Here is a 12,664-nt window from a genome sequence, read left to right on the forward strand (position 1 = left end):
CAAACCTTCCCGCAGGCGAAGCTAAGGAAAGCGCGTCCGGCAGCACTGATAATATTTAGTTGTCAACTCGATACGCCTTTTAAACTTATGTTTTTCCCTGGTCAGCTTACTTCAGAACTCAGAAATTTTAAGAATTTTAAAGCAGTGTGAGTTACTATACATACAATCACTGGATATTTACTTCTCAAACTCATTAATAATTCATGCTGAGAAAACAAAGGAAATTACAACCGTGAAGGAGGTTTGGATGTGTGATCTTAATTATCATAAAATCTGGTGAACTTTTGCTTTGATTTTCTCCAAGAATTATTATTGGTTTGAGAAGATATATCAAACATTCGAAAGGGTGTTTCATCCGATATCCAAACACCTTGAAGTTGGTTAAAAAAAACTCGGCTGCGCCTCGTTTTCTCAACCACTTCTCGGTGTTTGGATATCGGATGAAACACTCTTCCTCGTGTTTGATATATTACATGAACAATTTTAGTCTCAGTACTGCTCAGATGACAGATTGAGAGACGCGGCTGTGAATAGATTGTGACCAACACTTAGGTTCCTCTTTTGATATGCAAACAAACGACCTCTAGAACTTTTGTTTTTAATTATGCATGAAATGTGGTAAATAAGAAAATTGTGACGTCATTTATTTCATCATTCAGGTTTTGAAATAACTACTGCGCATGCGCGTGAGATGATACACTCCTCTCAAAGATACTGATTCAGGTTTTTGTTTTGATTGTTTGCTTTTTAAGAAGAAAGCTGTCAACTTTGTTTGCTTTCTTTCTTTTCGTTTTGTATTCACGAATTTCCATCTTGGCCTGATGTTATATAGGCTGAGGGCAAACACACACCATAATGATAACAGACATTGATGACACACCTATTTAAAACAAACTGAGCGCCGTTCCATTGGGATCTCTGATCCCGCATACTAATGCCGTAGCGAATGGGAGATACCTAGCGGGCCTCCTGATGTGGAACGGCTTGGTGAAATCCGAAGGGCTAGCCACCCCCAGTTTTTTTCTTGGTCTAATACAAGATTATTTAAATCTTTGTAACGACATCAATATTAATAGACACCAAAAATATGATTTAGAGGCTTAGGGTTATCCATCTTCTATTGAGAATTTGTGGTTTGTGGAAATCATGCAAGAACTTTGAAGTATACCTTGGAGATTAGATATTTAACTTCAAATTATGAATTAATTAGAAACGTCTCTACAGTTGAATAGGCCTATCAAGGTGTTCTTTAACGCTGGAAAGAAGCAAAATCGTGCAGAAAAGACGTATTCGGACCGTAAATGTAGTGACGAAAGTTTTTTTCCAGTGACTTCTGATTTCAACACTTTTTTCCGATAAAGTGCAAGCCACAAACATAATAAAGCGACAGTCTTTGGTAGCGGTTTTACTTCCATTTTAAACATGATGTAAAAGCTGGTTAAATTACCTATAAATATAAATTTGCTACTACACTACAGGACCACATTTGAATTTTGACGACATATCAGTCTAGCATGAGCAGCGTGACAACAATTTTACGATTTCACTAAGTTCCCAAGTTTCGATCGTTAACTGATCTGTGCGTTCTTGAGACTTGAAGTAACTTGGCCAGCGGCTGTCATCAATGGACTTCCCTTGTACTCAGCGACACCATCGTCAGAGGTACAAAGGTCAGGCTGAAAGAAAACGAAAACAAAAATATTTTTCATTTTTTAACAATGTCATTATTTTGAGTTCGTACTAATATGACCCTCAAAGTTCGTTAGCAAATTATACGAGTAGGGTTCTTTGTTCATACGTTTGGTACACTACCAAAGACTCCAGTGTCCATTTGTGAGTATAGCGTCTTGCCCAAGAGCACAACATAATGACCTGGTCAGGACTTAAATCTAGACCTCTGTATCCAGACTCCCCGATACTGATATTGATCCAGCATTTCTTTACCCGCGGCTTACCCGCGGGAAAGTACGAGGCCTTGAGCAACGCGAGTCGACGAGAGGTCTGCCAGGGGTCTGGCATTGATACCTCATTATTAGTGCCACCCCTTGCGAACCTCCCTCCGACTCGTCTTAAATCTTCCCATGGGCGAAGAAACACGCGTCTAGCATTACTAATGATAAGGACCTGCTTGTGAGCAAGGCCAACTAGGACCTCACCGAGTCTAAAAACGCCCCGCTGTTGATTTTACAGTGTACTTGTAAATGTTGCGAGAAGGTCATAGAATAACAGCTTAAAGAATAGTTAACCTTTAAGGCTTCAAAAATCTTCTTCTTGGGATTCAGTTGTTCATCTGGCTCTAAATGAAAGAGAAAACGACAAATATAAGATGGAAAGTTGTTTTATATTTCACTTAATTTGGCGTTGGTCAATATGAACAATATGGATAAATAAAGGCTTCATTCGTTGATCAACTATCGATGCACTCTTTTTCTTAAATGTAAATTACTTAAGCAATGATCATATAAACCGCTTGTTATATGGTGGCGTGAAGTTTTCGTTGATTCTCCATACTTCGTTAGTTTTAAAGAGGGTTGAAAAAGAAACCCTGCGGTTAATTAAAACTCTGTAAGTATTAATGTCATCACCGAGTCTACGTGTTTCTTATAAATCCTGGAAACGCAATTTTTGAAAACCAGCTTGGTTGTAAGCCACTCTCTTATTCTCTTCCACCTTACCTCCGGCAGTTTCATGTTCGTAGCCTTTCACCACGACTCTGTCACCAGGCTTGCATTCAGCTGGCGGGTTTAGAGGAATCACTTGTCTTTTACCATCAGTACTACAAACAGAAACCATAGGCTATTAGTCTGATTTTTTCGCCTATGTCCATAAATTTGATTGTAAGTAAGAGCGTCCTTGCCCCCCCCCTCTCCAAACCCATTCTTAGCTACTATTTTCACCCCTTTACTGAGATTACTAAGAGTAAAGATTTGCCGAAATCAATCTTCTCACTTCCAATAAACTTACGTCCAGATATTACTATCATTTCAAGTTAGCTGTACCTTGCAATAATACGACAAAAACCTTCCTACAATTAAAATAGTTTCAACGAAACAGGCTTCTCTGCTACGCTATTTTCTAAAATAGTTTTTTAAATCACAGTCGGTTTCAACTTATAAAATGACAAGCATAAACTTACCCTGTTACAGATGCCGCCATGAGCATCGCTTCTGACGTGACGCCTGACATAAGAAATCCACAACGTAAAATGAAAATGTATTCTTGCTCACTCAGAGACAAAAGGTGCAGGTGAAAACTGTTTGTCCAGGCATCAAATTTTCCACAATTAAGAAAAAAACGCACCTCTCATGTTAACAGGTTTTAAGTTGCACATCATTACAACAAGTCTGTCTTGAAGTTCCTCCAATGGAACGTACTCTGCCAAACCACTTACAACAGTTCTAGGCTCTGGAAAAAAAAAATAACCAAAATATAGGATTCATACCTAAATAAAATCCTGAGAGTACTCGTGACGGTACAGAGCATTGAGCACATGACTGCCTTCACCTCCACACCCTAGGATCAGTTTGCAGGTTCTCCGTACTGTTCTTTATGCATTTCCTATGATACTTATAAGGAGAATTTGCTTAATAAAAGTAGAAATAGATATAATAATAATAATAAATAATAATTAATAATAATAATAATAATTAATAATTAATAATAATTAATAATAATAATTAATAATAATAATAATAATGATACTATTAATGATAATAACGATGATGATAATTATTTAGCAGCGGACAACCCATGAGGTGGCCCTTCTTATCCACTGTCTCCAGGTCGAATTGGAACTTTGAACGTTGGTTTTTTGCAGAGAGGAAAACTGGAAACCCTGAGAAAAAACCCTCGGAGCAAGGACAAGAACCAACAACAAACTCAACTCAAATGTGACGTTGGGTCCTGCCTGGGCCACAGCGGAGGAAGGTGAGTGCTCTCACCACTGTGCCATCCCTGCTCCCCTCAAGAGCTTCTTGGCCTTGCAATTATTTTCTTTATTTCATGACCTTAATGTTTGATTAAGGGGTGAAACTGTTGGGAGAAACTAGATGCTTACTACTCTCAATGATTAAAGAGTTAACAAAAACAAGGAGCAATAGGCTGAGGAAGGAAAAAAAAAACTCTGTAAAGCTGATCTCATCACATACTTTCTTCTCCAATGTCAATTTCTTCTAAGTACAGGGAATCTGCATCAGGATGCTGTAATGAAAGGAAGTAAAAAAATGACAGAATTTCCATCTCAGAGAGCAATATAGTAAACTTCTCCTAGGAGCAAAAGGTTTTAACCTCACAAGGAAAGCTGAAAACATTGTTCTGAACAAGGTTCCCTTGATTTCAAACAATATCACAAAGGGAATAATAAAATGAAATGAAAACTCAATGCGCTCACTTTCTTTGCTGACAAAATTTTTCCAATTCTTAAATCCAACCTTGAAGGATCAACAGCTCTCTCAGGAGTGGCATTTGCTCCACCTTTTCCACCCTCTGAAATTCAAGAAATAACAAAGAAATGTTATAAATACTGACTAGTTACTTTCATTTTAGTTGGCACTGTGCTTCAACAGCTACAAAGTAGACTAGTAAGTAAACTGAAGACAGTGCTATTCTTGCACAGAGTAACAGTTGACTGTGTTGTGATTATCCAGGTGAAGGTACAGTGGTACCCCTAGTCGTGAAAAACACCCAGAAAAATGATAGCAGCAGAGTATGTGAGGCATAAATATACTCTTAATGAACCCTGTTCACTTACTTGCTTTCTTTGGAGCAGGGTATGCTTGTTTCATCAGCTTCTGTAGTTCAGGAGTTTGGAACTTCTTTCTTATGGGATCAAGAAGCTTTAGAAGGAAACACACATAAATGATTGGTGAACAAATAGTAGGGAAACATAATATTGGTACAGCTCTTTCCCAAGTTAAAGCAGTGATTAGGTTCCTGATATGTAAACTTATATAATAACACATTAATTGCGTTAATTTTCAAGGGCATACTTACTTACTTGAGCAGACTTAGTCATTTCAGCCTGAGCCTGAGCAACACAAGAGTTACAATGACTCTGAGAAGGGCCCAAAACATATTTAAGCCCAAGAACATAAACTGTATTAAAATACATTTTAGCCCATGGAAATCTCAATTTTTGGCCTCAGAAATCTCCATTTTAGCCCACGAAATGAGCCACAATGCCCGACAAAGATAACAACATGTAGTAGAATTTGTTTAAATAATTCACCAACCTTGTACAACTAATATCCACGCAAAGGGAATGAGTATATACATACCTCATTCAAAAAAGCTGTAACTCCCATTTTCAGATCAAGTGGATGTAGTTCCTGGTGAGGTGAACCAATGAAAAAAGCAGCAATACATGTGATGTCTACTACATAAAATTTCATTCTAAACAAAATTCATAGGATATATTAAATAACAGATGTTTTTGATGATAGACCAACCTTTCTGGCAAATGTTTCCTCAAGTGATGCATAATTTCTAAATGCAATTCTTCCTCCATTTTCTTCAGCTCTTTCTATCACAAATTCTGAGCCCAAGGGAAACAAAATTACTTAATTAAAATTGCCTCACACTTGTTTCAATTAATTGTACTTTAGGGACAAAATATTTTGTTCTTCAGAAAGATGGTGCTCTTAATGTAATGATCAACGTGCTGGACTCAGGATTGAGAGAAGGGAATAAGTTTCTAAAGATCCTTTGGTACTGAGTGGATGAGGAGGGGGGGGGGAAGGGAGGGAAAGGAGGGGAAGATGTAGTTTGTAATTGTATATATTAACTGCCTTGAAGGCCAGATTATTAATCTTGACCTACCTGTTTTATTCTTTATTTCCAACACCGAGAAGATCACGAACTTGGCAAATGCAAGAATACCATTCTCCTCAATCTTTCCTTCTTCACAGAATGCCTAACATGAAGCAATTGGAACAAATTATTCATTACACATAAATTGGAAATTGAGACATCTGAGACAAGTGAGGTAATGCACATAAACTTCCCTAAATAACAATAAATAAACAAATTTAAAATGATCCATTTTTAAAAACAGAGCAAAGCCAAAGGTTGTTTAACCCTAGACAGCATTATCACTGACCTTATTTAGCTTTTTCTTAACAACTGAAGCACCATCCAGAAGATCAATTTTTGAATCCTGGAGAAAAAAAATTTAAATTAATTGAATGATCTAATTACAACACTAATAAAGCCGATGGTGCACAAATCATCCATACTTGCTGCTGCTATTGCTGTTTTTTGGAAAGTAATCACCATGCTTTCAATAAAAAACCCACATGAACATGGTGGCTTGAGAAGGGCTGGAAAAAGCCATTTAGCCTTGTTAAATAAGCAAAGAAAGAGAGGGTAAGAGCAGTGGTCATGTAATAAAATACTTATTGACTGAATTATATCAAGCTGAATGGGAAAATGTGTGGCTCTCTGTTGTGACTGCATACTTCATTACCTTGAGTAAAAAACTTTCCAGCCATTTATCTCTGTCAATAAGTAGATATCAATACTATTTCATAAAAACTGACCTCATCTGATGCGCTCATCTTGGTACCAGTGAGACCGGGCACTACATAGAAAATCAAGGGAACAGAAAATTAGCCCAAACAACCATCAGTAGAAATGAGGGTACAAAGAACCAAGAAGGATGATAAATGGAGATTGCTGGTGTTAGGATACAGGAGTACATACACATACATACACACATACTTAATTGAGACTCCCTTCAACAGGGCATTTCACTCACAATGCTAACTGTTACATAATACATCTGGTAATTAAGGAAACTTATTTACAAACAGTAATTTAATTGAATTCAAAATATATTCAGAGTTATTCAAAACTATGTTGTATGAAACATATTAAAAAGTATCCACTTAAAACTATTAACTTCTTCAGTGTTCTTCATATTGTTGGCTTGCCCATTCCATTCCCTTGGACCTCAAAAGTAAAATGGCTTTAGCCCCATTTACAATCTACAAAAATCAAATTAGGTATACTGTATAACACCTCGGCAGCAAGGTTAAAGAAAAAAAGCCAAATCATCTGCATAGGTGGGGGGTTTTACAAGATAATTTTGTTTTGTCAACTTAGTAGATTGATAAATGTAATTTGGCCACTGTAAAGACTTTCTAAAGCTGATCAACAAATCCTAGGCCCACAACCACAGGCTAGATGTGAGGCAACATTCTGGATAATTTCTTACCCATTGGGTTCATAAGATGAATTCTCTTGGCATAACCTAAAGAGGGAAGATACTGAAAAACAGATGAAAAAATAATGTTAAGTAAAACAATAACACTGAAGATAACAGGTAGATGAAAATTTTGAGAACATATTAAATGACTACTATGATAGACCTGTTCAGATGTTTGTACTCAAACAGAATCTACTACCTTTTCTGCAAATGTGAATATTTTGCGCTGATCAACACCTCCAAACTGTGCATCTACTTTGAGGTATTCTTCATCAAGAGCCTGTTGTATATAAAAAAGAGATATGTAAAAATGGGTAGTTTTTGACAAATATGATCTGTAAATACGTAATAACTGTTGAAATATTTACTAAAAAGCAATGGGTGATTTGTTTGAATACATGAAAAACATTTCATCGTGTAGTGTGACCATGAGCTGAGTTAGTTCTGTGAAGGACTGAGGTTTGTCATAAACACTGATTGAGGTATTTACAACTGGAGAGCAAGATCATCATCAGGAAAAAGTGAAGAGTTCCTTATCAGTGGAATGTTACAATTTGGGCTTGAGGAGACTGATTGCTCAGGTTTGCTGTGATGTTATTGGCAACATGACACAAATACCATTCAATACTGGGATCACCATTTAATACAAGTTACAATATCAAGAAAGTGTATTGAGTATCACTTTATGGCACAAGTGCCAGACTGAGTTCTTTAACTTTGAAGATGTGATTGCTAATCCTCCCCTCAAGCTGCTACACATTTCCTTGTAAATTGGTTAAGAGAATTTGGTATTACACCAAGATAGCAAATTCCACCCAATAAAGTTAATTAAAAGTATTTCTCATCACCTGTTTGCAGGAAGTTCATGGACATTTTAGGGAGAAGTTTCCTGTCAATCACTTCTGGGAGTTAACGGATTGTGTGATAATGAAATAAATACAAAGATTGTAACTACAATACCTGAAGTCCAGGGTACAATAAACCACTCAAAAGAGGATGTTGGACTTGCTTAACAACCTCTGAACCAGCTTTCTTTGCATCATGCTAACAGAAATAAATCCAAATAAATCACTTAAAATAGATCCATAACATCTGATTTAGAGAGAATACATTATTTTCCAATTTAAATTGATTACATGTATATGATAATGGCTAGATTTTCTGATTAGAAGGTTTTTAAAATAAAAATAACTTTTTAATGACATTTTGAGTCATCATGCATCAAATATTTTTGCTCATGCATGACTTATCTAAATGCATTATGTTACCAAATATTCCTCAGCTAAAACTGGGGGATATCTTAAGATATCACCCAAGTGATATTCTCCTATTATCAAACCATACATTCACTACCATAAGTCTTTATTCAAAATTTAATTCAAGATGAGAGAACATTTTATGATTGTTACAAAAGAACAGAAATATTTGTTTGTTCATAAAGTTGTACCAGAAAACACTAAAAAGAAAACATCCCAACCAGCAAAGAGTAAGCTATTTGTTAACACTGCAAAATACTTGAAGGATAATCAACACAATAGCCACTATTTTTTTCAAAAATATGCTTGAATATTTGAAAGGCTCAGAGCAAGAACAACCCCTTGATTTTTCAGCCATTTTTGAAAGTGTTCAGAAGTAGTTGAATTTTGGCATGTGGACTTAGTTTTACTTGATATACACTGTTGTGGTTTTTTTTTTCGCTGGTTTGTGCTTCGTTTTTGAGAAATAACGTATGCAAAAAACCTTGAATTTCATAGCGGCTTTCATTGAATGTCCTTGGACATTATTTGTTCCTGGAAACTCGCAGTTTCCACAAGCTTAGCTCTCACAAAACTATTTGCACCTTGGAACAGGCAATATCTGCAGCAGTAAAAATATCTGTGCATATTTTTGCACCAAATAAAGGCTATTGTTTATTTAGAAATGTCAAGCAGTAGTAACATTACCTCAGTGGCAACAGTGGAAAGTTTAAATATGTCCAGGACGTAGGCTCTAAGAAAACGCAAAGAGGAAACATAAAAATAAATCAACGTGCTGAATGAAGGCAACAAAGAGAGCAACACATGAAGTCTCAAACCACCAGCTTTAGAGCAGCTGATATTGGGTAATATTAATGATATTGGAACATCACAAAATGTTTACAATTACCTGTCCAGCTGATACTCTGTTCCTCGCACAAACTTTAATTTATCCAGGGGGACATTGATTGACTCTAGCATTGCCTGCGTGATAAAACCCAATGCGTAATGTCACCCCAAAATCATATTCATATCAGAGTTTGATAGACAAAGCCATTTATGATTTGTCATCTTTAAAGAATAGTTACATGTGGAGAAATGTTAGAACTAAGACACTGGTTGTCATCTGGTGTACATTCAACATCCATAATTATTTTCAACTTAAGTCCTTCCTGGGACTATTCTCACCCAGTCAATCAAAATAAATGATCAAATGTTTCTCCATAGTTCAAACAATTCACTGTAACAGAAAAAAGACTGATGAGTGTCATCAAAATCCAACCTTAATCACTTCCTCGTAATACTTGATTCTGTGGGCTAACAGTTCCCAAGGTGCTTTCAGATTATCCAAATATGCATGAAGGTCAGCTAAAAGTACTGTCACCTACAAAAAAAGCAAATGTTTCCATTATAGTACCAATAAAAGTTGTTCAAAAACATAATGGTATATTTTATGCAGTGGAAAATGTATCATAAATATAATTCAAGCTCCAAATTCCTGTCTTGCTTTTCAGTGGTTAGTACTATTGATTAGATCCAAATACTGTCATGACAGAATATTTTTTACAACTATTTATAGTCATTTATAATGAAGTGATATCTCTCGGCAGTCCTATAAAGCTTATTAAACCATATTAACTTTTCTCTCCTTTATCCTTAACCCTTTAACTCCCAAAAGTGATTAACATGTAACTTCTCCCTATAATATCCATACACCATCCAGCAAACAGGTGATGAGAATACCCAGACTTATCAGGTAGAAGTTGTTATTTTGATCTTATCAAATCCTCATAACTAACTTAGAAAGAAATGTCTAGCAGCAAGGAGGGAGAATTGACAATTGGATCTTGGGAGTTAAAGGGTTAACATTTTACACTGAAGTTCCCTTCCTCAGGCTTGTGATAATTTCACATAAAGGGGGAGTTTTTGTGTTACTGGACAATGTTTGCACTGGGTGAGAATTTCATTTTGACAATAAATCTTGAAACAATATCATGTTAATATTGAGGAAAAAACTACATAACTTTTTTTTATGTGAAGTTGGCTTTCAATTAAACTGGAATGGATGGGGCACTTAATTTTCATCAATTCTAGATGGAATGCATTGTCATTTTAAACACGGAACAAGGAGGAAAACAAAAAATACAAAATGTAATAAAAAATCAAGAAATTGTTCTGGTATAGAGCATGTCATAACACCAATAAGCATATTCAAGCTGGTAACACACCTCACAGCCTGCCTTGAGGAAGTCAGCTATTTTTGTCATTGGTACAAAGTATGCAACATGTGGTTTTCCTGTTGTAGCTGTTCCCCAGTACAAAGATAAATTTTTCTCTTGTAAAATTGTTTTTAAGCGATCCTCACCAATAACTTCCTATGAAAATAATAAACAACATAATGTGACGTAAACTATAATAAAAATTGATTCTCTCCATGAATAAGCAAGTCATCTGATAAAGATTTGAGCATCTCAGTATATAGTGATCATTATTAGCCTAGCCAATATAATGCAGTAGATCTACTAAAGCTGAACATCCCTCTCCCAGCCACACAAGAAACATATCAAACCTCTCATGTGTGGACACCTCACTTAATCCTTCCACTCCCAAGATATTATTAGTAATTCTCCTTACTGTCTGCTATAAAATTTTTGTACGATACTAGTTGAGAGATTTTGGAATCTAATGATAATCCCCAACCAATATGTTTCTTTATTCCCATTATTTATCAGCTTGATAATGTATTAATGTTGTACACAGTGGTGCATCCAAACCTTGTCCTGAAAGGCGGGGGGGGGGGGGGACCTGGTTTTTTGTTGCCTGCCCTGCCAGCTTTTTTTCCCTCTGTTTTTCTTTTTGTGCCCAAAATAAAGAAAGGGGGGTGGGCCCCCTAGGCTCCTCCTTTAGATCTGCCACTAATAGGGAGATATTCTGTCTTGGTCACTCAGGAGAGTTTAAGGGTTATCAATGATGAAGACATGGTCACTTGCATTAGACTAAATGTTTCTCTCTTTTACCAAGCATATCAATATTTTGCAGTTTCCCCTCTACAATGAAGACAACTCTTCATTCTGAAGAAATAACTGGTTGAATTTCTATATAGCCCCATACAACTCTTAACAAAGTTACAGTCCCAAAGATTACATCATAGTCCTCTTTATCCAAGAACTTTATGCATAATAAAGTATGTGGCTGTGCAGAAATCTCTTCAATAACTCGACATATTGTGGCAAAGTGCCATTAAGCATATAGCTCTTTTTGTGAAAATCTGAAATATGTCTAATTATATCAAATTGGATAGTGAGTGTGGGGATTCGAAGTACATACCATTCTGCAATAGGAAATCCCCTACATAGATAAAAAATTCACCCAAAATTCCAACCATAAAATTCTCCTGATATCAAAATCCAGTCACTTATCTACTTGTAAAAGACTATGATGGCAAAATCTCATTTACAAAAAGGTTGAGAGGTATTGAATGTTTCCTTCCTTCCATCAATATTCCACTTCATCTTTTCAGACCTCCTTCAAAGGAAGTAATATCTTTTAGGTCTCATTAACCGTCTCGTATATTTCTTGTTTTCACACAAACCACTCTGGAAAGATCTCTGTGATAAAGCGTTTAATTCATACCTTTTTTTTAAGTATTCATACCAGATAATAAAACAAAACTACAGAAAATGAAAACCTATTTCCCTATATGTTTCGCCACAATGTAGCGTCAGAGCAGACGCGGATGAAAAAATAAGCGAATTACCCATTACATCATTATATCGAAATATAATTGGAGAAAGTTTCATAACTTCAATCTACTTTTTCCTGAATTCGAATATAAACATCTGAAACCCTCACCTGTAAATTTCTGGTGATCAAATTGAATTTTTCGTCAGCAGAATATGAATCATTCGAAGCCATTCCAGTCGAATTGATGGTCGAGGACAAAAATATGCGAGTATAAATATGTGGATTGAGTAACAGTCTACAGTTTCTCAGCTGATTTACACCAAAAGCAATCCTTGAGGTAAGCACCCGCGGAAGCATACAAGGAGATGCCTAAAAAATTATATTTAAACTATGTTTCGCTTTTCTCGTGTGTTCGGGTCAAATTGTTCTCACGCGATAACCTCTTTCGTAAGAAAATACTTGGGTACCTAGCCTTCTGTAAAAACCCTTTGGATGCTGGGGAGAATCGCCCCAGGTAACCCGTAAAGTTGTTAGGATTCTT

General features: G+C 36.1%; 1 protein-coding gene across 1 annotated transcript; it reads right to left on the minus strand.

Annotated features, from left to right (window-relative positions):
• Positions 1-619: 619 nt before the first annotated feature.
• LOC113666607 (tyrosine--tRNA ligase, cytoplasmic) lies at positions 620-12,595 on the minus strand. The gene is made up of 21 exons (XM_027182397.2): positions 12,292-12,595; positions 10,668-10,814; positions 9,722-9,823; positions 9,350-9,423; positions 9,148-9,193; positions 8,165-8,248; positions 7,404-7,484; positions 7,214-7,265; positions 6,537-6,577; positions 6,098-6,154; positions 5,818-5,911; positions 5,448-5,533; positions 5,277-5,327; positions 4,751-4,835; positions 4,391-4,485; positions 4,149-4,200; positions 3,301-3,405; positions 3,137-3,179; positions 2,676-2,776; positions 2,247-2,296; positions 620-1,676 (listed from the first exon to the last, which is right to left on the minus strand). Exons 1-21 carry the CDS (start codon positions 12,478-12,480, stop codon positions 1,569-1,571), a joined length of 1,743 nt encoding a protein of 580 aa, XP_027038198.2. The 5' UTR covers positions 12,481-12,595; the 3' UTR covers positions 620-1,568.
• Positions 12,596-12,664: the final 69 nt, after the last annotated feature.

This window comes from Pocillopora damicornis, chromosome 8, assembly GCF_964200805.1.
Source record: "Pocillopora damicornis chromosome 8, jaPocDami1.2, whole genome shotgun sequence".
NCBI classification, from domain to species: domain Eukaryota; kingdom Metazoa; phylum Cnidaria; class Anthozoa; order Scleractinia; family Pocilloporidae; genus Pocillopora; species Pocillopora damicornis.